The following is a 24,473-nucleotide window of genomic DNA, read 5'->3' as shown; positions in this document are numbered from 1 at the left end:
GTCAACATAAATCCATATTTTCCCATAAATGGCTAATGATCTGCATTGCAAATCACTGTCCAAGTTGTTGCTCTGGGGACAGCCAGTTTTCATTAAACCATAGCATAATTACTGTGTGATGCTACTTGGAGGTAAAAAAACATATCTAATAATATTCACTTAACAATAGCACCGGATTAAATGGCCTAGGAGGCTCAGCCAAGGGTGACAGGCCACTTAATCATTGACCTTTTGCTTCTGCTTTCATCGAAAAATTATGCATTCAGGCAGATTTATGACTTCAGCCAGCCAGCTGTCTGCTCTTTGATTTTATTACAATGGTAAACAGTTTTATTTATGTCAGGAAGACATCGCAACCTAACATCCCAGAAACCCTCTGCCAGGAGAGGAGCTTTATGCTGGTACAAGATATGTTCAGTCAATAAATAGCTGAAGAGGAGAAGATAAACACAGAGTTCCAGGGAAAACTTGTTTTCAATTAAATGTGAGTCAAGTTTACTCTTTAGGTAAGTTTAACGTGAAGAGGAAAGCATACATGTATCATATAACCTACTATTTTAAGGCTTGCTGTAACTATCCTTGCTGCAAACTGCATGTTCTGTTTCAGGAAAAATTTTAAATCTATTTCAGTATTTCTTTGTTAATTTTAGTTCTTCTAGCTGGTTTAACGCTTTGTTGAAGTTGTTCCACCTTTTGTTTATACTAACCACTTAAAAAATGGTTCAATACCACAAATCAAAATGGTAGACCCAGAAGAAACCTCAAACTGTTGTTCTCTTATGTTATTAAATTCAAACTACCACCTGTTTCCATTATAGAGTTTTCTATATTACACATGGTAAATATGTGATTACCAGCTGCACACAATCATTTTCATATTTTCCTTGAAAATTATTCTGAACGCTGTGAATAATTTCACTTCCACTTAACAGTAATGGTACTTTATGCTGGTTTTCACTTAAAATCCCAATAAAATACATCAAGCCTTGTAGTTGTAATGAGACAAAAAGGAAGGAAAATAAACTTCTACATCAACGCTAAAACCAAGATGTGTATTTCACATTGCAACAATGTCCCACATTAACACTGACTACTGAATGGCTGTTCAGAGCTTACCTTGTGGTTGCGTCCATGCTTGTAGAGCAGTGATATGATAGACTTAATGTGTCCTTTCTGAATGATATTGAGTGCCTCAGGGCTCTCAATTAGGATGCAGTGCAGAACTTCCAAGATGCCTGCATACCCACAAAAAGCATCAATTAGTTAACACCAGCAAAAGGGAAAGACAAAGCAGAGAACACTTGTCATAGAGACAGATTGCATGATTCAATATGAAGCACTGTTGGTACATATACAGTATATGCCTATGTATAAAAGGCAAACACTGCCAAGAGTTCAAAAGCTCATTTAAAGAAGGGAATGTGTTTCAGTGGTCATCTTGAAAAGCTTTTCTTTAACAGGAAGCACAGTACAGTAACGATGACGAATGATGGGTGTACCTGAAGAGGACTCTAGTCTTTCCAACTTGCTCACAAGCCAGTCTAAATTGTTTGAGAACTGGGTACAGTTGTTCCGGTTTCCTCTGATTAATGCCGCTGTAAATCACAAGAAATGTGGGTAAGTTAAATGTTGCACCACAGACCAACATGTTTGATTGGTACATTTCAAAGCTTGCATGATACCTTTTATAACAACATAACAAGGTCGCCCGAATGGGGACACCTTAAACTAATGCCAATGCCAGAGGTTCTGCTTTGACATTTTTATACATATTAATTCCTGAAAGTGCCTAAGGTAGACAAAAGAGGTAGGACAAGGAGAATGCATCAACACTTGCTGACAAACAAACTCACTTAATGAATGCCCTAGCAGCAAAAAGACAGGGTCAAGGGATGCAGACATGCAGGGAAGAAAGGAAGAAGGCAACACAAATCCAGTTAGCGCTGTGCTACATCAGGTGTGTGGAGGAGGGAACAGGGGAGAGAGACGTGGATGGAAGACTAATTTCAGCAAGGAGGTGAAATCAGTATAAACAAGAGCATGAAGGACATTCTTGAAGGGTAGAAGGGCTTCAGTTTGTCTGGATGAAAGATAAACTTTGCATAAGGTTGCAGACATGAGCAAATATAGAAGGAGAGCAAAAATATGCAATTGTCATGGTTTAGTGAGAGATGTCAGAGAAGGACTATAACAGTGTGTGTAAAAGAGGCTAAAAGTGATTGTTGGACAGGAGGGTTAATGACACTGGGTCATGTGGAGAACATGGCAAGAACAAACAAAACAGATAGCAAACAAGATAATGATGAAATTTGACATTCACTGACTAAAAGGTGCCAAGAGGGGACACAGTGATTCTCTTTGTGGTGGGTGCCAAAGGTATAGCTGCTTCCGTACACACACTGCCATTGTCTGTTTTTGGAATTTGCAAAGAATTGACATGCTAATTAGGATTTATCTTTAAGAAACGTAACAATAGAAAAATATTTTGGTCGCAAACATTTCCAAGTGTTCCATGAGAGACAGAGGTTGAAAGAACAGCATGATTAGACAGAACATATTTTCTGCACTGAGTGCCTGTTATCTGTATTAGGTTTCTGTCTATTTTCATAATCTGAATAAACCCCAGACTTGCTTCAAAGAGTGGATTGTTGAGTTTCCCTGTTGTCAGGGTCAATCAATTGGCCAACTTAGATGAACAGCTGATTTTTTGGCTAATCTCTAGTTAAATGGCTGTTGGCATCAAATGGGATTATTTATTATTATTTTAAAAACATGCCTATATATAACTGAAATGTGCCAAGCATTGGTTAGCTGTCAGATTAGCAGCAAAAAAAATAATCACACTTCCAACCATTTTTTCTCCCAATAACTCACATCTCTGAGACCGATAACAGTACAGAGTTAGTTCAAACATGCAAATTTATGTGTGTATGAGGGACGATTATGAAACCAGTTTATTACCCAGAAGCTCATAAAGCAAGTTGAGAATGTCTTTCCAGGCAGCTCCGGCCTCTGACCCAGCACACTCCCCAAAATGGGCCGCACTGTTGTAGACGTTTAGCCTGTCAATGCAGTTGGAGACAAGGGTCAGCATGCCCTAAAAAAACACAGAAATCAGAGATGTCTTTACATCTAAAATTTATTGTGCTGCATTAAACAAGGGTCATATTACAAGACAGTCTGAAAGCATGGTATTTAAATAATTAGTTAGCATTTATTTCTATTCACTGTTCTTCTAAATATGGATATCATGTGCAGCGATATTTTTGTTAATGATAGATTAGTGGTATAGTCCTAACGCAAAGGCACAAACTATTGTCAATATTCAGTTGTAGAACAAGTGGCAGAGGTCACTGCTCAATACAATTCCAAAGCTTGTGGCAATTGATGCAATCAAGAAATACCTGAAGACTTATTACAAAAAAAGACAAAATGATGGACATTCCTGAAGGTGACAGAAGCAAATAGATGAACCTATGCTATGTCTGTAATAGGAAACACACTAAGACATAAACAAGTGCACTTGAAAGGAAGTAGTAAAGCTGCCCTTGGTATAGGTCCATCCATACATCCATGAATCTTCCTTTCCTTATCTGAATTGTCATGAAAGATATAGGTTTAGAAGGGGAATGAAGACATCTCTCCACCCAGTGACACTCCCCAACTCAATCTGGAGGATGTAAATGGGTTCACAAGTCAAAAAGGGTATAGTGTCCCTCTAGCGGGGTTTGATCTCCAACCAGAGGGATGTGCCAGGAAAATCTTCAAATCAGTTCCAGCTCTACTCTGATGCACCCTGGGGAGGAAGCTCATTTCATCTACAAGATGTTCTTTGGGTCATTATCCACATCTCATGACCTTAGGTGAGTGTCCTGATGTAAAAGGACCAATAAACCAGGGCTCGACTCACCAAGACAAAAATCTATGCATCTCCTGCTCCATTCTACTATTATTTGTGAAGAAGTCACCAAGAACTCCTCAACTTAAGGTAGAGACTGACTGAACATAGAGGGAGTAGTTCACCTTTTTCTAGTTGGGATTCAAGTTCAAGTAGTTGGGACTTGGAGGAGCTGCTTTTTACTAAGTCATGAACCATCCCAGTTCTTGCTGAAGGTTACAGCCTAAAGTTTTCAACAAAACCCACAAAAAACAAACAAAAAACCCTGATTTATAATTAAAAAGGATATTGAATAACCTTTTCAGAAAGGACCAGCAGTCAGTTTGCTGATGATATCTTTTTTAAGTGGTGCTACAGCATTCAGGGAGGATTCAGACAGGTCTGTCTGCCAACTCATGCAACCAAATACTTGACAGCAATTTGATAATCTTTTATTGTATTGTTTTCTTCCAAATGTAGTTAAGTGACCTCTGAATTCTACACTGTTAAATATCAAGACATTTCATATCAAAGGCAACCGCTCATTAATTAATTATTGAGCTCCATTTGTAAAAGCTGTTGCCAAATTTTTATTTGAGTCACTGTCATAGATGCAGCTCTCTCCCCTCACGTGCCAATGATTTATGCCACATAAGAATGCCTACAGTGATCTCATATGCAAAATGGAGGGGGTTAAAAAGACAAAATGGAAATTTCAAATGATTTATAACACCAGCAAAAATCATGAGTCAGCTTTTTTCATTGACAAACTAACCTACAGAAGGCAATATATCAGGAACGTCACAGAGGATTTCATTTTATCATATCATACCAAAGAAAAAGAAAAAGGATTAAGACCTCATGGCAATATTTTAAGATTTTGAATTTAACTACTTACCATCAGATCTCTTTAAGATTAAATCATTGTAATTATTGTTGCAGAACAAATAACGTTTGGATGTCTGAGGTGAAACGGCTATTCACTATACCAGCTGACATACTGTGTAATTGATAAAAGTAATTTAGGCCCTGGAAGCTTAGCAGCTTCAGTGCGCTCATGTTCACTCCGGGGAAAACTTATAGCACTGAAACTGCTGACACCTTCATTTCCTGTGCCTCCAAATACATAACAGCAATGAAACATGCCTCAATTGGTCTTACCTCTGACACTTCTCACAGGTTTCCTTCCATTCTCAGCTTAACCAAACATGCTGTCAAATTTAAACAATCACATAACTCATAATTTCTCTTCCACAGCTTTTATGCAGAGCTGAACATTCACCCATTTTCAGGAAAGTTCTTAAGTAAGAGGTCAGAAACCTTTATAATCCAGTGAAATAAAATTAGCCAATAGCCACAAGAGCTACATTTCACTAAAGATAACTAATCGTTTTTTTAACAAAACCATGAAGTCTAAGAAATGTGTCTTTTTTACTGTTAAGAACAGACATTTTGTTATTATACTTTGATTTAGAAAAAAAGAAAGAAAAAAAATCTTTCCATAAAAGAAAATAGAAAGGTTTTCCATATTTCCATAAATATGGAAAATAAAGGGGAAAAATTATTTGAAAAAAATATAACAATTCTTGCACCATTTATGTCATTCTCTGGCAGAAATTACATGAAGATCCACCTAAAAATAATTTCAAGATGATTATGGGCTCTATAAAACATTTTTTGGCCAAAACGTTTAATAGTGCCTGAAAGTAGTTATGCATTTTCACAACCAAAGATTGTACAATTATCCCTTAGGTGAACCAGAATAGTAAAAATAAAAAGGAGTAATGTACAAAAAAAATTTTTATCACTATTTAAAATGCTCATCTATATTAATGAGGTACAAAAAAATCGACATCGAGTTTTCTGACAGAGATCTGTGCCTTACAGTCATTTTGGAAAAGAATAAGCCCAAAAGTAGTATTGTCTGCAGCCACTCTGTAGACTATGTCTAGTCTTCATTTTTAGACCAAATAACCTTAAGTCAGATCATCTTTGTAAAATAGATTTCAATTTGAATTGACTTTATCTGGTTAAATAAATATTAAATAATTTTAAGGCAATTGAACCATAAAACATATGTGTTGTCCAGAAGATGTATGAGATGTGACAGTTTGATCAGTTTGGTACAGGAGGTTCTGGAGCTATAAGCCATTTCTGAACAGCTGGATGGAATTTAAAAAAACAACTGAGATCACTTCGAGGCAAAACTAATATATAGGAGCAGTGACAATGATTACGATAACATTTCTCAAAAAACAAATTTACTGAATGACTCATCCAATGGATTTGGTTTTCATTGCGCATCTGCTACGAGTAAAGCTAATTATTTTTCTAGGTTTGCTGCAGTGGTTTTAATACAGAGGTGCAGCATCTTCTTGAGTGCTTCATTAATGTTCAACAGAGTTCAAGATCATTTTTAATGACCAAATTGCATTCTTTTTTAGACTATTTAGTTAAGTTGTCTGAATTTAGAGCAGATATTGATATTGATGCATGTTTTTAAAGTATGTTGATGCTTTGAAAACAAACCTGCATTGAAGGATTGATGGGTGAATAGATTAAACCTAAGACTATTGCTTTATTTGGAGCTTAAAAGGTATCAATCTACAATAGCAACCTGACTGCATAATTGATTGGTATTTTTTGGGCATTGGAGCCCTTATAGGGGCTGTATTGGTTTGATGTTTTGTTTTGATAAAGGCTTCAATGGTAGAGACAAGACTTGCTTCTGTTATTAAGTCATATTCCATAATGCATTTTCACAGCCTTCTGTGATGGTATAACTCACTTCTTGTTTGAAGAGGTTCTGTCTGTTCTTCAGTGAACGCAGCTTTATCTGCCTCTCCTCATGCTCCAGTTCAACATCAGGGAGTTGGAAATAGGTGATGAGGTCATTGAGTGTTTGGAGCACTTCCTCGACAGGCAAGGCTACAAGGGTCCTGTTCTTAATGCTCAGGCAATCAAGGTCTCTGCGACAGATAGACAGAAGCAAGACACATAATTACAACAATTCCCACTGAGAATTACGATCGTAAAATTGCCCAATGAATCATAAAGGCAATAAAAGTACGCCTATTGGGTAGCTGTGCGAATGTAAGGACAGGCAGTGATGACTAGCAGTGTTTAACCCACAAGTTCATTCATGTTGAATAACTGATTTCCGCTAACCTGCTAAAAATAGATTCTGTCGTATGCGTGGGAGGGATAAAAGGGGGGAGATGTATGTGTCATAGCTGCAGGAGGGAGGCTGACACCTCCTCACATGTTGACACGACAGGGACCCAGAGGGAGGTAGTGGTCTTTGATAACAAATTAAAAATAGAGTCCAGTTGTAGTGGTCCTTTCTCAAAGCTGGCCTCCGTCCCTGCTGAAATAGTTGCCATTTACAAGCACCAGACAGGGCCACTGAGCAAGCGATCTGTAGGCTGGGCTTCTCATTTAGTCAAAACTCACAGGCCTAGAGCATGAATTTCCACTGGTGACATCACAACGTGTGACTGTGTGAAAGACTGTGGGGCTTTGAGAGATCAATGTTCTGGCTTCAGCTATAATCTCTGTAACATGGTGCCACAAGGGAGTGAGCTGTATTGTCTTATTAGTTGTGCTCCTTCATCATCAGCAGGTGTTTCAGTTACCTGAATGTTTTTTTTAGGTAACTATCTCAAGAGATCTCTAATTTGTTTTAAGTGGATAATTTGGTTTAATGGGCAATTTGCACATCCACAACCTTCCTCACATAGGTGAGCAATGTTTTGCATACCTGATGAATCGGTTAAAGAGCAGCGTTGTGTTGCGGATGATTCTTGCGGCTCGAGACTCTTCATGTTGACAGCGCTGCAGGGTTAACCCATCATCCATATGACCCTCAGAGTGAAGACAAGCCTTGGGGAAAAACAGATGATCAGATGATTTAGGAGAAAGGTGAGAGGCAAATAGAATAGAAAAAAGATTTGAGTATCCTCAGCCAGCATTAAAAGACACTCACAAGAACATAGCTGAAAACAAGAGGTGGTCCGATTGCACAAGCATTACTGAATGCACAATGCTTTGCAAAGTTAATCTAAACCATATAATTTCTCAACATTTTGTCACATTACAACAGACATCAAAGTATTTTAGAAGGATTTTAGGTGAGGAGCAAAGCAGAGATTTTAGGAAAGAAGTTTTACCAAGTGTAGAGTGCATTTGTGCCAGACCTCTTTACTCTAACACCCCTAAATAACGTCCACTGCAATCAACTGCTCTCAGATATCTCATCATCAGTAAATATAGTCAAACTATGTGTAATAACTTCAGTTAAATTACACATGTGTAAATCCAGCTGTTCTGTAAAGATTTCAGAGAACATTGGAAACAAACAGCATCATTAGTACTAAAGAAGAAAGAGGACAGTTCAGGGGTAAAACTGAAGAGAGATTTATAGCAGTGTTAGATTATAACACAATTTTCAAAACGTATAATAATTTTGTTAGGAGCAAAACCAATGAAAAAGTTTTCAGATAGAACTAATAGAACTAGAATAAACCCCAATAACCAATCATCCTACTCACTGAGCTCATTATACCTGGACTAATCATCTGCTCCAAGGAATCTTATTTATCATTTTTGTTTATTTATGTTTATTTGTGTATGTCAATGCTCACTCTTCTCTTGAGGGGACCCAGTCGAGTAGATTTGACATCAGGCGCCTGATAGGACAACCACAGACCTGTTGCTACATGCATGATGAAGCAGAGCGAGTCTCCATATTTAATCTCTGCCACCCCCATGCCCTCAATGTCCCGCTTGGGGCTTTGCTCCAGCTTCTCCTGTGCAAGTTCAGGAGGGAATGAAGAAAGCCGTCATGTGAAATAACAATTAAATGCATAAAACACAAGCAAATCAAATCAAACAGCCACATAACTCTACTGCATATGACCTTAATGGTTCAAACGATCACAGTTTCAGGAGCTGACCTGCTGCATGATTTCATTGGGGTTACATTCAGGAAAAACACTATTGAAACAGTCTCTAATTTCTATAGTAGTTTTGTTGCATTAGGGAGAATATCAACCACAAAATCTCTCAAGTCTTAGGTTCAGACATGATTTGTTAGAACCCATGTAATACAAATCAAAGAACACAATGAAGAGCCCATATTTGCTGTGGTATGTTTATGAAATTGTATCTCTGTGTGTATGTACTTACCTTTGATGCTCTAAAGCAGAAAGCTGTAGAAATGGTGTCTGACCTCTCCCGGTCCTGCAGCACCAACCCCCTGTCCTCAGTCAAGGCCAGGTAATGACCTGTTGTCAGGTGACGTAGTCGAAACGGTTGCCCCCAGCGGATGTGACTTCCACTCCAACTGCAAATGATAGAGAAATACATGAGAACTGGTGACATTGCTGAAGAGTTCATGCAGCTTACAATTATTAACATTTTGTAACATTATAACCTCAAATAATAATGAAATTGTTGTGAATTTTGGGTGATAGATGAACACAAAGTGGTTCACAGTGCAAAGTAGTAGGAAATTGATACAAAATGTTTTACAAACAAATTTGAAAATATGGTAATTAAGGTATGACTTTTGGATTTACCTCATTAATTATAAATGAATTCTAGTGCAATCAGCTGTTTTCAGAACTCCCCTAATTAGCAAACACAAGCGACTTGTGCTATTTATTATCAGTAAAATAATGACTTGAAGAACTCAGAAGTTTGTTAGAAAGCGTTACTGAACAAGAAGTATCATGACGGCCAGGCAAGCACAGCTTTAATTAAATAAGCTTGGAAGTCCTGCAGGGATCTACAGCTCAGGTAGGAGAGTGTAATCACAAGACATTCTTCAAACATCTCAAAAACATCTCTAAATTTTGTCCATTGCTTTCTTTACCTGATGCAGAAAACCTATGATAAGTTAAACAGGGTCATAAGTAAAAAAAAGTGATCATTTGTGACAGGAAATTAGATTTGGTGTAAAATGTTAAAGAAAACCCTGAGATTACAGAGACAGAAAAAGTCATACAAAATTGCAGACAGAAAGGGGTGAAAGTACAAACTAGTGTAAGACAAATACATTTAAAGAAACATAGAAGATGGATAAAGACATGAGGGAATTATTTCCAACCTGATTCGTAGTGGTTCCAACCTCCACAAGGACCTTGCCTTTGCACCTGCTTTGCCCGTCTCATAGTTGACTATCCTGGGAAAGCCAGAGAAGCAGAAATGTTTGGTTTGACTGTGGATGCCACCGTCAAGGTCATTCATCCTAGCTCTTAAGAATCCCACCTTTTGTGCAACCCTCATTCATCACCCTGATTTCTAGAGATGTCTGGCTCAAACACATAAACACACACCACCACATGGGGTGCATTCACTCTTTTTGACACTGGGTCTCCATCCTTCAAACAGAGACACGTGTGCCCTGATAACCCACAGCGACACTGTCTATCAGCAATATATGGGTGACTGAGCTCAAAGATAAGAGAAAACACTCATCACCCTGTGGTGTCAGCTCGCAGTGGGTTTGATCTGGCTCGAAAAAATAAAATGTGTCTTAAGGGAAAGCTGCTTAAATTTCAAGGACAACACTCGGAGAAAAGCCAAAGCTTAAAATGAATTATCCAATACCGCCTCCATGTTTGCCATGCTCTGTTCTAAAAATAGACGCTGTGTGTGTCTGTGTGTCCAATAGGGAAGCACATCTCCCAGCACCTTGTTGAGTGTGTGCATGGGCCATGTCTGTAGTTATGACCCACTTCATGTCCTGCTGGGTTTTTTTTTATCCACCCTTCCTTCTTTCTGTTTTAATTCTGCCATCTTTTGCTCCTGCAGATGTCAAAGTGTTCATGCTGGTCAGAGAAATTTTAATAAAGTGTGATGAAAGCAAAGGCAATGGTTAACTCTGAGCTCATACGTGCTGTTTTGTCAGTGTTTCACACCTCTGCTGTTCTTCACTCTGGTCTGATCCTGGGATGCTCACCACCTCGTCATGACCGTGGAATAGACGCATCACATGGCCACCCAACAGGTAGCCTATTCAAGACAGGAGCAGAAGGGGACTTAAAAATGCTCTTTACCGTTCTTTGCTGCTGCTAGCCTGCTATAGAATGACGGGATGAATTAAAATAACACTTTTATAGAGCCTTTCGAAAGTAATACCCCTTAAACATTCTCCCATTTTTTTCATGATACAACTACACTAAGTGCATTTCACTTGGATTTTGTGTGACAGACCCAAGTCGTAGCAGCACAAAATTATGAAGTGAAAAGATTTTTTTTACAAGGTCTGTAGAGTGGTGAATACTCTCCGAAGAAATACTTGGTAGACCTCTACCAGCCAATTCTTATTTCCAAAATAGCTTAATTTCAATCAAATTACATGAAGAAGTCAAGTAACTAATTAGTAAGCTGCCATTTTCTTTAAAACTTGCTTTTTCCTGTATCGAGAGGGTCAACTCGTCCGTCATATAACATGAACGGCTAAGGGCATATATTTCAGAAGTTGAATTTAAAAATTGTAGCATCATACTTTAACTACCTTTTCCAGCTGTTAGTACTAAATAAACAGAAAATGTAATTCTGTCATGTTATTAAACTTATAGACATATTTATAATATATAAGAAACCTCTTAGGTTTATGAATTGAAAAAAAATATACGTTAAACCGTTAATCCTCCACGAACAGTATTCACGCATAACTTGGTACTGTCTGTGAAGACGGCCGCAAACATGCTACTCCCTGTCAAAGTGGACAGAAACATATGGCTCTCTGCTGTCACAACAGTCTACAGTACAATCAATGAGAGCACCTTCGCTTTTCTGTCATCATTATATCTTGGCCTTTGTCGCACTCTCACATCAATTATTTTGGACTAAGAAGTTTACATTGCTCCACGGCTGAATGAACGATGTTAAGGTGCTCCTTTTTCCTGTTCTATGATCCCTCCGCCATCTTTATTTCTATACCGCAAAAACTAGTTCCGCTTAAGCATGACTAGCGCCCTCTGCTGGATGGCGGCTACAACACTGAAAGAAGGTATAAGAGGAGGCTATTAAAGATTGGAACAAATTTTAATCTAATAAATTATTAATCAGTTAATCGTAAATTGATGGGTCATTATTTCGTGTGATCAGAATAAAGTCGAAACATAAGTATGCCATGCTTTTCAGTTTGTTTTATTTGTAATCATTTTGGAACACCATTTATATTTTCCTGTCTCCTCACAGCCATGCAATACTTTTTGTTTGTGTATCATAAGAAATACTAGTAACGTATATTGAATTGTAAAGTGGTATTCTGACAATATGTGAACTATTTCAAGGGGTATGAATATTTCTAAGACAACTGTTTCAAAATAATCTGGTAGTTATTATGTTCTGAGAATAACTTGATGAATAGAATATGATAAGTCTCTACCTTCTTCTATGTTGCTGCCAGAACAGATGGGGTGGACATTCCACAGAGTCTGCATGAAGGAAGCATCCACCTGGATGTTGCCATTGGAGATGGATAAGTGCTGCAGGAGAGACCACATGGAGGACTTAATCATTCATGCACACTAAAAAGATTTTAAATTCCACACTGTCTTCAATATTAATGGAACAAAAACAGTGACTCAGATTCAGATGATGCCATATGTTTAGCACAGTTAAATTGAACTCACAAAAGTAATCATAATTCTGAACAAATAACACTTTATAATTGAAGTACTGATGAAATCATAAAGCTGACTAATAGACATTTTCTATGTTTGGACAATGTTGCTTCCAGAAGGATATTAATAATTACATAAATGTTTTAAGCAAAGTCTTTAAAAATAAAAAAAATACATTTTGAGACATCTGTGTCCTCATAATCCTTGCTCCCTGAACTGTCTTCACAACCCTTAGGCTCTTCCTGTCTCCATATATCATAATATGCATGACAGCTGGGACAGATGACCAGATTGACATTGGTGACTGTAAGGCGACAGAGGTCTTCTGTCTCTGAGTACGTCGCAGTTGGGGGGTGCAAATGTTGCCTGGAAGCGGTTAATAGTTTCATGACTCACGGGAAACATGTTTTCCGGGTAAAGAACAGTGATACAGTAAGGCTGGACAAATTTTAAAAGAAGCCCTGGGTGGTTTCAGAGATACAAAAAACCCAAAATCATCATCGGTGGGGGGAAAGTGTGACAAAGATGAAACAAAAAGAGGCTAATTTAAAATATGTTGTGTCTAACAAAATCATAATGCTTCAAACTGCACATTATAGATAGAAATCCCCTAACAGTAATCTAAGCAAAAATTTAATTTTACTACTTCGGGGGAGAAATTTCAGCAGGAAAGCATGTGCCAAATGGACTGGGATTAAGCTGATATTTTGTGACATTAGAGTAAGATGAGTCTGTATTTTTTGCATAGACCTAATGAGCACAAATTCAGGCGAATGAGCTCAGAGTCTTTAAGGTTTAGATGACAAACTTTACACTTACAAGGTATCTCTCTGAGGACACACTGACAAGGATGAGGTCATCACCAATGCGCACTTTCTCTCCTTCTGATCTCTGTTTTGAAGCAGGATGGATCGTCCACCAGCAGGCTTCACCTACAACACCATACAGTTTTTAATCATGACTACTTAAATTCCATCAATATATTCATTTCTATATTTTCATAATCCATGCAGAGCCTCAGAGAGGAAACTGGTGCCTGTCCAGTCATTGGATGAAAGGCAATTTACACGTTGGACAGGTCACCATTCTTCTACAGGGCAACAGAGAGAAATTTTACACATGCATGGGGAGAATACACACAGATATGTGCAGAAAATGCTCAGCTCGGATTCAAACCCAGGACCATTTGCCTTCATCTCCCTTGAAACATTTCAAAAATTAAATTGAATTTCTTATTTTGATCCTTGTTTATTCCATGCATTTCCATAACTTGTGCATAGCTTTATTAATCACTAATAAAGCTCCCAAAGTCTACTTTATTTGCCAAATGGGTAGAGTAGTTGTTTTGCAGCCAAAAGTTGTAGGTTGGATCCCAGCCTTCTCCTGCCACATGTTAATGTGCCCCTGAGCAATGGCATCCCCAAGTTGCCTCTCAGTCTGCACATTGGTGTTTGAATGTTTGTGAGTGTGATTGGGTAAAAATGGTTCTAGTATAAAGGGCTTTGAGTGGTGGTATGACTAGAAAAGTGATGTACAGAAATTCAGTCTATTTACCATTTGAAATGAATAATAAGCAAAATAAAGAAATATTTTCTTATTAGTTATTCATTGGTGTAAACTTAATCTAATGTAATGACAATAAATCCTGAGGAAATATGACATTGTATGAAGTCGCATTTGCTCCCAATACAAATATCTAAATATATAAAACTATATTTAATGCTGGTCTCATACCTTCTAAAAACTGCAGTTCTTAGAGCTAGATCTGCAGACTAAAGTTTTACAAAAAACAAAGCTCAGATTCAACCACAAAATTCTGATCAGTGCATTTGAAGTACTGACGAGGTTTTAATATGCTTTTGTTGTAAATGGCTCTAATAAAAACAGCAGATAATTATGGATAAATACAAGATTGTTTTAAACTACTCTACATTCTGCTCAGGCATTGTGTCATTGCTAACAGTGCAACATGATCACAGCCAGCAGAAAGGGGGACTAGTAAACATGTGAGTGCCCATGGCAACAATCTTTTAATGTCATATTGGAACAACTGCTCATTAAAACACTGCACAGCACAGAATGAACTGCAGCAGCAGCAGGGGAAAAAATGTTTGCAAGTATCATGATATCACAAGACCTTCAAATATGCAGCCTAGATGTAATCATTGCTGACAACAGAGGCCCACTTTGAGTCTACAGCAGTCCACAGGGAATAATAACTGAAATGTAAAAAAGTAGCTGCACAACTGAGTCATGAGCAAATAAGGAGGGAAAGATAAAGAGGTGGGCATTGAGACACCAGAGAGAAAATTACAGTGAAGTCACCAGACAGAGATAAAAACAAAGACAGCAAGAGAACAGCAGAGGTGGAAATAAAAGTTCAAAAGAGGAGGATGAAAGAAAACCTGCTGTAAAGCTTTCGTTTTACCTGTTGAATCCTCCTGCAGGCCGACATCAAAGGACAGCTTATCTGTCTGGGACCTTGATGTCTTCAAACAGGCCAAGTACTGGTGGTCAACACACATGTTAAATCACAAAATATATCATGCCAAAGAAGTAATATTTAACAAAGAACTATTCTTGCTAATAAAACTTTAACGCTATGTTCAAATGTGTGTGGTGATTGATCTCTGACCATAGAGCTGAAGGAATGCCGCAAGAGGATGGCGTGTCCATAAAGCAAAGTCTTGTGTCCTCCGCTGTGTGCTGCCTGTACACATCATTCAAAAACACAAACGCAAAACACAGTTTAGAACAAGCTCCAACCAAAGCAACCCCTATGTTTTTTTTCCCTACAGTTGCTTTCATCTTCATCTGACCTCTGACATTGGTTGTTGACCTCAGCAAAGCTCTTCTCTCAAGCATGACCTCAGGCAGGGGGAACATATCTCACAGGGGAGTGTGTGATATCCCATCTCACCAATGAAGACATGCAATCTGACGCGCCCACAAGAAGATGGTGATACTGGCTCCTGTATCCACACACAAACCGGATACGGGCTCATCTTTCCCGACTACAGACTTGTGGGAAGGATGCAAGTCTTTAGTCGGCCGTTGATGCAATGTCAGTGTTAGCAAGGGAGGTTAATGCTCCATAGTTTTTGGTGTTGTAGGAGGGGGGGGGAAGTAGAATCTCTACTGGGAGAGATGCAAAAGGGGTAAAGAGGAGGTTTTGTTGATTTTTTTTCGGCCAGCAACCTCTATGTTACTTACCTTCCTTATGAGCCTCTAGGAAGCATTAAGGTAAGAAAGAGTGCCATTGTTAAAAGGGATTTGTTGTTCGCTTCGGCTTATTGCGTTTGTTAAGTACAATGCCTTGCTCAATTATTCATGCATCTTGAAATTTCCACATATTACCACATTAAAAACACAAACTCCAGTGTGTCTTATTGAGATTTTATGAAAACGTTCAACACAAAGTAGTGCTGTGAGTAGAATTTTAGCTACTCTCTAACACTTGGAATTTAGAGAGAGTTTAGAGAAGATAGGAGGGATCACATATAAGGATGTAGCTCTTCCCTCGGTTTAAGGTTCTTTGTCAGCATTCTAATCAAAGAATTACAATGCTACTGATCCAAACCAGAATGTTAGCTCCTAGACCTCTGGTGAGAAACTGCTATGTGACTTCTTACAGTTCAACTGTAGTGTAACTGATTTTTTTTTCTAATTAGACCAGACTCTGATTTTGTAACTTGCTGTTCTCATTCTTGCAAGAACTGATATAGGGCTGTTTGAGTGAAAAATTACCAAATCTCTGCTTGGTAACTAAGAGTAACAGTTAAGTTTATCAAACTTAAAAAACTGAACACGTGACTTGTACTGGTATTTATAACTTCTTATGATGATACCTCTAAAGAAAGTCCTGAGAAAACCTATTACTTTGGAAAACTAACATCGCACATCTGTCTCAACACAAAATTCACAGAGTAAAACATGGCAGTACCATGCTGTGAGAATGCTTTTCTTCAACGGGAAAAAGGAAGCTGGATGGAGTTGATGGAAAGAAGAATGGAGATAAATACAGGACAAAAGTTTGGTGTAGAACCTGGGATGTAGGGTTAGCTTTCAGCAAGAATTCTGTGCAACCAGACAGAAATTGTTATTCTCAGCAGCATGAAGGGGACTGGGCACACATAAAGGCAATAGAAAACCTGCTCAGGATACAATTGACAGAAATCAAATACTTTTATCTGGTGCCCATACACCCCTTTCTATTGCCATCATGGGCAAATGCCCATAAGACAGTGGTGCAGAGGTGAAACCATGTGGCCCGTGTACAGAGCCCTCACTCCCCTACAGGGCTGGCAAAGGTTCAAGTCATGGCCTGTTGACCTTTGCTGATTGTCTACCCCCTCTCTCACAACCCACTATCCTGTCCACTCACTATCAAATAAATGCCACCAGAGCCAAGAAAATAAAAAATAAAATAAAATCAAGAAACAGCTACTGCTGGTAGAAATATAGCTGCAACTGGAGCAAAGTGCTGTTTTACAATGTATTGATGGAGTAGATCAATCCAAGTGCACAACACATCTTTCTTATTTTTATTTTAAATCTAAATCATTTTCCTTCCACTTCACAACTATGGTCTACTGTATTTGTCAGTGTTGGTCTATCACATAAAATCCAGATAGAATACATTGAAGTTTGTACATGTAACATGGCAAAATGAGAAAAAGGGGTATGAATAATTTTGCAAGGCACCATTTCTGGTCTTCAGCTTATTTTGAAGTAAAGGGGATAAAGGAAAAAAGCTGACTTGTTTTGCCAGTTTGCAAAACACAGTCTTTGTCATGCCATCAAGAAATTGTTTTTGTAAAAACGGTAGGAAAAAAAAGCCATATTTCACTATAATATGTCAAAATGAACTCAAGCAAAATCACATCTGTTAAAAACGTCTACAGTGACATTTAACAAATTTATGCTCCCCGAACATTTGACTGCTAACTCTGTAACATGGCTGCCTAAGCTTCAATATGTTTTATTTTTCCTCTTTCTCTTTTTTTCTTCTCATCTCTACCTGCTTTAACTTGCTACTGGGAAAATAGTCAGCCTGTGACTTGATGCAGTTGTGCTACGCAGACTGCAGCACTGGTTTCCAGGCTACCTTTGTTCTGCTGCTTGCTCCCATTTGCCGGCTGAGGCACTGAGCTTAATGCGGTGAGGCACTTCGAACTGCAATCACCCAGCTAATAAATTGGGTTTTGATGTTGCTTTCAGTGCTGGCAGCAAGAAAGAATATCCTAAAAATCTTTAAAAAGATAACAGAAAACTTTTGGATTAATGAACCAAACAGTGAAAGATGTTTGCGCACATGTGAAACCTTTATTTCAGCTTAACAGTTTGACATTTAGAGATGCAACCTCCTGGAGTGTAAGACTTAAGACAGTGAATGCATGGATGCACTGCTGTGGCTTTTCTCTCTAAATGGAGGATGTGAACAGGACAGGATTTGGAAACCAGCAAACACCCCCTCCCAACAGGTCAGTCAGATCTGGTTGTACTCTGCGTTAAATTAGGGATGGCATGTACACCAGTTGTTGTGTGTGTTTTTTTTGTGTTTTTTTTGCAGGGCCCCAGTGTGTCTCACTGCCTCCTGGCTAAATCAGCCTGAACTACCCATTTGCTTCAGCCACTGCCTATTGATAATACCATCTGTTCAATGGAGTATTGATTTCTGAGCCTCAGTCGAGACATATTCAGCCTCCATTTCCCATTTATTGTTGCTTCCTGTGGTGACATATCTGCAAAGGCAAAGAATGATGAAGAGGTAGAGGATATAGAAAATGGATAAACATGCACTAAGAGAATACATTGAAGTTGACATAGTAAAAACAGCCATTTCAAGAGGCTTGAAATGGCCATTGGAAGAATAAACATTGTAGATATTTTTGTGGCTAAAAACAAAAGCAATGAAAAACAGTAAGAAGAAATATCTCAGATGAGTACACGAAACCGACTACAAGATTTAATCAAACTAAAAACCTTCAATAGAACACAAGACTAAACTAAATGAGACTGCCAAGTTTTTATGCTGCTAAATTTGTTGACTTAAAATGTATAAATGAGGTAGATTAGAGTGAGATTATATTCCAAACATTGTAGAATAACACTAAACAAAGCCAAGTATAGAACTTGTTTAATTTTCCAGAGACATTAAGATTCTTCTTTTGTTTTTGTGGGGGATCTTAAGTAACTAAACCAATAGCAAGAAAACAAGCAACTGTTGCTGCACACTGCTGTTCAGGTGGATGAACAAGGTTAGACACTTTTACAGATAGCAAGCTAAGAGTTGTATGTCTGTCATGGAGCTATTGCAGACTCACTGCAGGTTCTTTTTAAGTTTTCTTTTTCCTGAAGTTGATCTTGTCTTTAATCATATTTTGCTCAATTTAGTCATTGCCATTTAAATTACATTGTTTTCCTTGTGTGTGTCTATGTCTAATAGTCCTTGATTGATTTCAACAATTCCCCTTCGAAATTCCATCATGGTCATCATTCAGTTAATCAGACTAATTCACACATTTTTCACAAACTAGGAGACGTCATTAACTTAGAAGGAGGTTATTTTTGGCCCTCACGAAAGCATCTGCTTGATGAAACTAAGAGCTGAATATCACATATGAAATACATGAGTGGGTATTTGATACAATTATTTCCAACTGTCCTCTCCGACTACAGCCAACACTGTCAGAAACACCAGAGAAAGAAATGGTCCTGACACGCATCACTCTGGCAGACAAATAGTCCCCCTGTGGCAAGACACTCAGTTCCTGGCATTTTCGTTTGTCTCTGAATTTAATGCAGGGGTCTCCAAAGTCAGCCCTCGAGGTTCAGCATCCTACATGTTGAAGTTCTTTCCCTGGTTCAACACAAATAAATCAAATGGTTGTTCGTTAGTAGGCCTCAGTCAAAGTTGAGGAGGTAGTTGGACCATTTGAGCAGGACAACCATGACTTAAGGTCCCTGGATTTAGAAAGATCCTTAGAATCATCCACCATGCAGCATCAAAGAGGGAACATGAAAGCATTAAATTATGCTAGGAGCCTTTTTTTTTGACCACATCACTGGTGATAATGTTCTGGTTCATTACAGAAATAATTGTGCCAGCTGGGCTATTTGCATAATTTTATTTCATTTCATAGAGTTACTTTGATTAGAGGAAAATGCTATGACAAAGGAAGGCTCATCCTGTGTAGTTTGATGTGCATTACTGTTGATCTGATGCCAATCCAGTATTAGAGCCACACTAGTTAATCAGTTGTAGAAAAAAAACACTAAAGGTTCTGGGAAGTCAATATATAAACTCTATAAAACAATCTATTACAGACGGTGTACAAAAATCCATAAGAGAGCATCCATCACTTCCTAGAACTGGTTCATTTGTGTGATAAACTATACTTCCAAACTATTTGTTAGTATTTAGTGGTGAAATGTGGTGTAGGCACCACAAGGAATCAATGAGGTGGGAACAGATTTGTAAATTGACTACTATAATAAATACTATGATGTGTCATGCATGCACAAGGGATAAGAGGCTAATGGCATGATTGGTGAACATACCCATCGATCCGGGCCGCGTGTCTATCATGCACAGGATGAAGATTATACACAGAGGACAGAAGATAAACAGTGGAGAATTACACATTTGTCACTGCAGGGCCAAACTAAAAGAAATCTACTAATGCACTGTCATGGGCTCAGATTGATTTGTTGAATTACAATGTATGACATCCAAATGATATTGATTAAACATGCAGATTTCCTCTGCAGTTCTGTCCCTAAGTTGCTGGGTCAAATCTAGTTCAAGATCACTTTTGTTGTCAATGGTATCCCCTCTATCCTTATCATTATTCATAGTAGCCTGACCTCTCAACACTCAGGGTGCTCAGACCAATATGATAGGCCCATTTGGCCTTTTAATTTCCTCACACTGACTGGACAAGCTAAGGATCTTGAACTTAACTGTCTGCTCTCATTACAACGGCCTCTCTAAAGTGTGCAGTGTAGAACAAAGTGGGTCCTGTACTGCCTGAGATAAAAGACACGTCCTATCCTGCTTTTTCATTTCAAGATAAAGGTTTCGCAAGGTCTTCATGAAATGTCTGATATGATAACAGGATTACTGTACCATGACCCCTTTTCACAGCTCATTTCTGGAGCCCTTAAGTTTACATGTGCTTTTAGGAGGCTGTGCACAAAATATTGCCCCTTCTTCCTTTTCACCACAGCCCAACAGAAATATTTGGTGACAACTCTTTGTATTTTTACACTATTTGTCACTTATGATATTGTTATTTTAATGGTATAAATTCTTTTCATTTTTTTATGTTAGTTGGGTACAAGAAATACATAAGCGCTTTTACTCACTCCTCCAAACATGTGCTGTTATTGTATTTCTGCAATTAGTTGTGCAAATTAAATTACGCTAACATTGCACTGTTTACGTACTACTCCTTCTCCAGTTGTTGCTGGACACTGTTGGTCAGATGGTTAAAAGGAGAATGTTCTGGATTTTCCCTCGCCAACAGAAACGACAAATTTGGCTGTTTTGAAATACATCAAGGCATTGGAATCACTTACATTTATTCGCTTAAATTAAAGGATCATTACTTATCACTCGCATTCATGCAGATACAAATGGCAAAAGTAATTTCTAAATGACTTCACTTTCAGAATGAAATGAGAAATGAACTACAAAAAAATTCAAATTTTCTTTCTGGAACCCCCCCCCCCCAAAAAAACACTACATAGAATAGATACAGTATTAATTCAGAATTTTACCCGAGAAACATAAAACCACAACTTTGAAATAATAAAATGTTTTTACTTCCCATTTTTCAGGTGAATTTAGTGCAGCATTATTTCATGACAGAAAAAGAACTAAGAAAATTTACTTTTTTCCTGCAAATCTGAATCATCTCCCCAAAAACCCCAGAGCCCAAAACAAATACCATTCTTCCTTTATTTTTAAGGTTTTTAGTGGTTGATTTAAGCGACACAAATGACTGTTTGAAAGAAAGAACAAGAGAAAATGTTTCATATTGTGTGCACTGTATGGATTGTTAATGGTAAGCTGAAGTGTAATGGTCTACATGAGTGTGCTCTCACTCACCCCTTCACTGTTCTGTCCACTTTTAGCGAGCATTTCCTGTAGAGCCCGTACTGATAGAGATTGCTCCAGCACAAAGGTACAGATGCACAGGTCTGGGGGAACATACTGCAACAACAAACAGCACATGGTTAATAATTGTAACAGATGTATGGTGTCAGTAATGTTTGTCTTAAGGCCATTATTATTAATTGAATGACTACTAGCGTGAGATCCTATCTTTACTCATTTAAAAATTTTGAATATTTTTTGCATCATCAAAAAGACTTAATTTAGCAATATCAACAAAACAGTTTGGAAGATGTGAAAGGTAAGTATCAAGAAATAACCAAAAACCCAGATTATTATTATAATCAAAAAATCATGAAGGAACAAAATATTACAGAAAATTTTTGGTTGTTGATCAAGTGTTACTATGGTTAGTGCTTTAAAAGCGTTTTCCTTAACGTCCAGATGCAAAATGTTTTTGCTAAGCCAGAAAAAGAAAGTTGCTCCAACATCTGCAGGGATACTATGATTAGATTCTCACTCAGAAAATCACCGCTGACTGTTGCACTTTTACCTGTTTCAAACAGAGTTCATTCTAAACGGGTGGGAGACATTCATTAAATTGCACTTCAGAGACATTAACCTTAGCTGCTCTCTGGTTGGTCAGTGTGTAGAAGCTAAGTCTTAGAAGAAGCACAATTAGATAAATTGAAAAAATGCCAAATTGCATTCGAAAATCCAATTCAGGGCAGAAACAGACGGGACAGCTGATTCTCTGACAGAATGAGGAAGCTGCTGTGGGGACATTGAGGCTAAAAGATAAATGGTACTAACCTGAAAACTCTGGCTGCCTCCTCCCTCAGTTCTGAACTCGTTTTTAAGTAGATCATTCATGCAGGTCAATCTAACCTCATTTTATGCTAACTTTACACTCTTCATCACCCAGTTGTTTAAAATCTGAGATCATTTATTTTAACAACACCTCTGTTTCATCTCATTAGCAAAATTATTTCTATTTGTTAAATGCAATAATAAAAAGAGATTATATATATATATATATATTTTTTTTTTTTTTTTACTTTCTTATCCAATAGTTTTCTTTTTGTGTGTGTGTGTGTGTGTGTTTGGTAGAAATGCAAATTAATCTGTAGGACTTGGGTCAAACATTGTCTGTGTCCTTTCAGCCCGTGTTGGTACAGGACTCGTTTCACTGTAGATAACAACAAAGCTCTTTAGTTCTGGAGTTCTTAGTCACATTTCGCACCAAAACCCATTCATCACTTGGGCAGAAATTGCATTTCCTTACTGTTTATGGTATGATGCCTAGATAGTCCTGCTGTGTTTATGCTTGTATATTTGTTTAAGCAGACCAACGTGGCATCTGAAAGCATGTGTGAATTTGCATTTGTGAATTGCACAACCTAACTTTTGAAGACATGTCCTGTGGTCATTAGGTCAAACTAAGGTGTTTGGCCATAATGATTATTGTTATATTTAGAAAAAATAGGGGAAACTTACCAGTCTGAGAACACCATCTCAATTATGATGTGCCACACTAAATCAAGTAAGAAGTAGCCAGAGCACAAACTGAGGAAAAATATGAAAACCACTAGTTTCTGAGAAAATAGAGGCTTAATTGTTTTTATGCTAAAACAACTGATACTTACCAGCTGATTGCAGTTGATAAGTAAGAAATCCTAAATCCTAAAAGTATCAAAAATTAGGAATATACATTTTGTAGATATTGATTGCCAAACTGAGATGGTGTTAGATGTATAATAGTTAGTGGGTCTTCCTTCAGTGGTCATAACGAGTGTCTGACAGACGAGCAGTTGGTTGTAAATCACATCCAAGCAGCTGTTCACAGACAGATTGATGCCACCATTTAAACAGTACGCTCTTTAAATCAACCTGGTTCTGTGCTCCATTAGCAGACTAGTTTACCCAGGAAAAGAAGTCCTCCTATTGAATCATACACCTCTAAATGGCACTCTTGGGTCGTTTCTTTTTTTTTTCAAATCACTGTCATTGCTCCCAAAAATGGGGTGATGCTTTTCATAAAACAGCAGGTAATGAAGACAAAGTGCCTGAAAGAGAGAATATCCATCATGCCTGTCAGGTGTAATTACCATCCAATATGGACTGAAAGCCTAACTTCCCTCTTAGGGACACACATACAGTTGGTGAGACCTGAAGGAGAAAACATACAAAACTCTACCAGTTCATGGATCTTTACTTTCATGCTAATTTAAATTAGACCCTTTAACTTTGCCTCTTTTTTTTTATCTTGTCCCTTTCTTGTTTCTTTAATTTTTAACCTATCAGATGGTGCTACCTTTAACTGGCTTAATCTCAGAGACAAACAACCAGAAGGACATGCTCTTTGAGGCATTATGTCCTCTACAATTTTATAGTAAAGCATCAAGAGAGCAGAAGAAAGCTTGTGGTGATTTAAAAGGCAAGAGCATAGTCCATTTATAAAATATTCTTATCTAATAAGAAGAACAATTGACTGTGGGTGTGCTCTATAATATGGATTCTGTACTGATAAATGCATTAAAGTGGCAACCATGCTGTTTACAAAGTGAAACAATTATATTTTTCTAATTACAAACCTGCAAATGCAATTTTAGCAACAATAAAACAACAGGCAATTACAGCCAATGCTGCTTTGGAACAATTCCTCAAACATATCCCAGAGTGTAATTTCAGAGTTTTTTATCATCTTACAGCAGTCCCACAGAGATGTAATGCTGCAGCCGAACCTTTTTAGGAGAAACTCATCAGTGAGACTGCGGTCGATTTAAACTGCTATTTTTTATTTTTTTATTTTTCATTTGTTTTTGCCTTGAGGAAG

At 37.8% G+C, this 24,473-nt stretch overlaps 1 protein-coding gene across 10 annotated transcripts in view; it reads right to left on the bottom strand.

The window, feature by feature from the left end:
• The window catches only part of LOC116709039 (ryanodine receptor 3), a 109,615-nt gene that overhangs the window by 65,391 nt on the left and 19,751 nt on the right, over window positions 1-24,473 (bottom strand). For 6 of the 10 annotated variants that reach the window (XR_004336805.1, XM_032547280.1, XM_032547285.1 and 3 more), the window contains exons 3-17: window positions 21,632-21,736; window positions 15,730-15,744; window positions 15,152-15,226; window positions 14,945-15,023; window positions 13,336-13,448; window positions 12,279-12,378; window positions 10,801-10,894; window positions 9,987-10,061; window positions 9,065-9,221; window positions 8,521-8,685; window positions 7,638-7,759; window positions 6,666-6,846; window positions 2,962-3,097; window positions 1,500-1,595; window positions 1,117-1,235 (exon numbers count right to left, since the gene is read on the bottom strand). Coding sequence is in view for 9 of the 10 variants with exons in the window: in XM_032547280.1 (XP_032403171.1) it covers window positions 1,117-1,235; window positions 1,500-1,595; window positions 2,962-3,097; window positions 6,666-6,846; window positions 7,638-7,759; window positions 8,521-8,685; window positions 9,065-9,221; window positions 9,987-10,061; window positions 10,801-10,894; window positions 12,279-12,378; window positions 13,336-13,448; window positions 14,945-15,023; window positions 15,152-15,226; window positions 15,730-15,744; window positions 21,632-21,736 (1,632 nt within the window). In the remaining variant the exon portion in view is untranslated. The remainder of the gene's footprint in view (window positions 1-1,116; window positions 1,236-1,499; window positions 1,596-2,961; window positions 3,098-6,665; window positions 6,847-7,637; window positions 7,760-8,520; window positions 8,686-9,064; window positions 9,222-9,986; window positions 10,062-10,800; window positions 10,895-12,278; window positions 12,379-13,335; window positions 13,449-14,944; window positions 15,024-15,151; window positions 15,227-15,729; window positions 15,745-21,631; window positions 21,737-24,473) is intronic. The other 4 variants (XM_032547282.1, XM_032547288.1, XM_032547284.1 and 1 more) reach the window with 1 other exon arrangement.

This window comes from Xiphophorus hellerii, chromosome 19, assembly GCF_003331165.1.
Source record: "Xiphophorus hellerii strain 12219 chromosome 19, Xiphophorus_hellerii-4.1, whole genome shotgun sequence".
Classification (NCBI taxonomy): Eukaryota; Metazoa; Chordata; class Actinopteri; order Cyprinodontiformes; family Poeciliidae; genus Xiphophorus; species Xiphophorus hellerii.
This window is presented reverse-complemented; position numbering and strand designations above follow the sequence as displayed.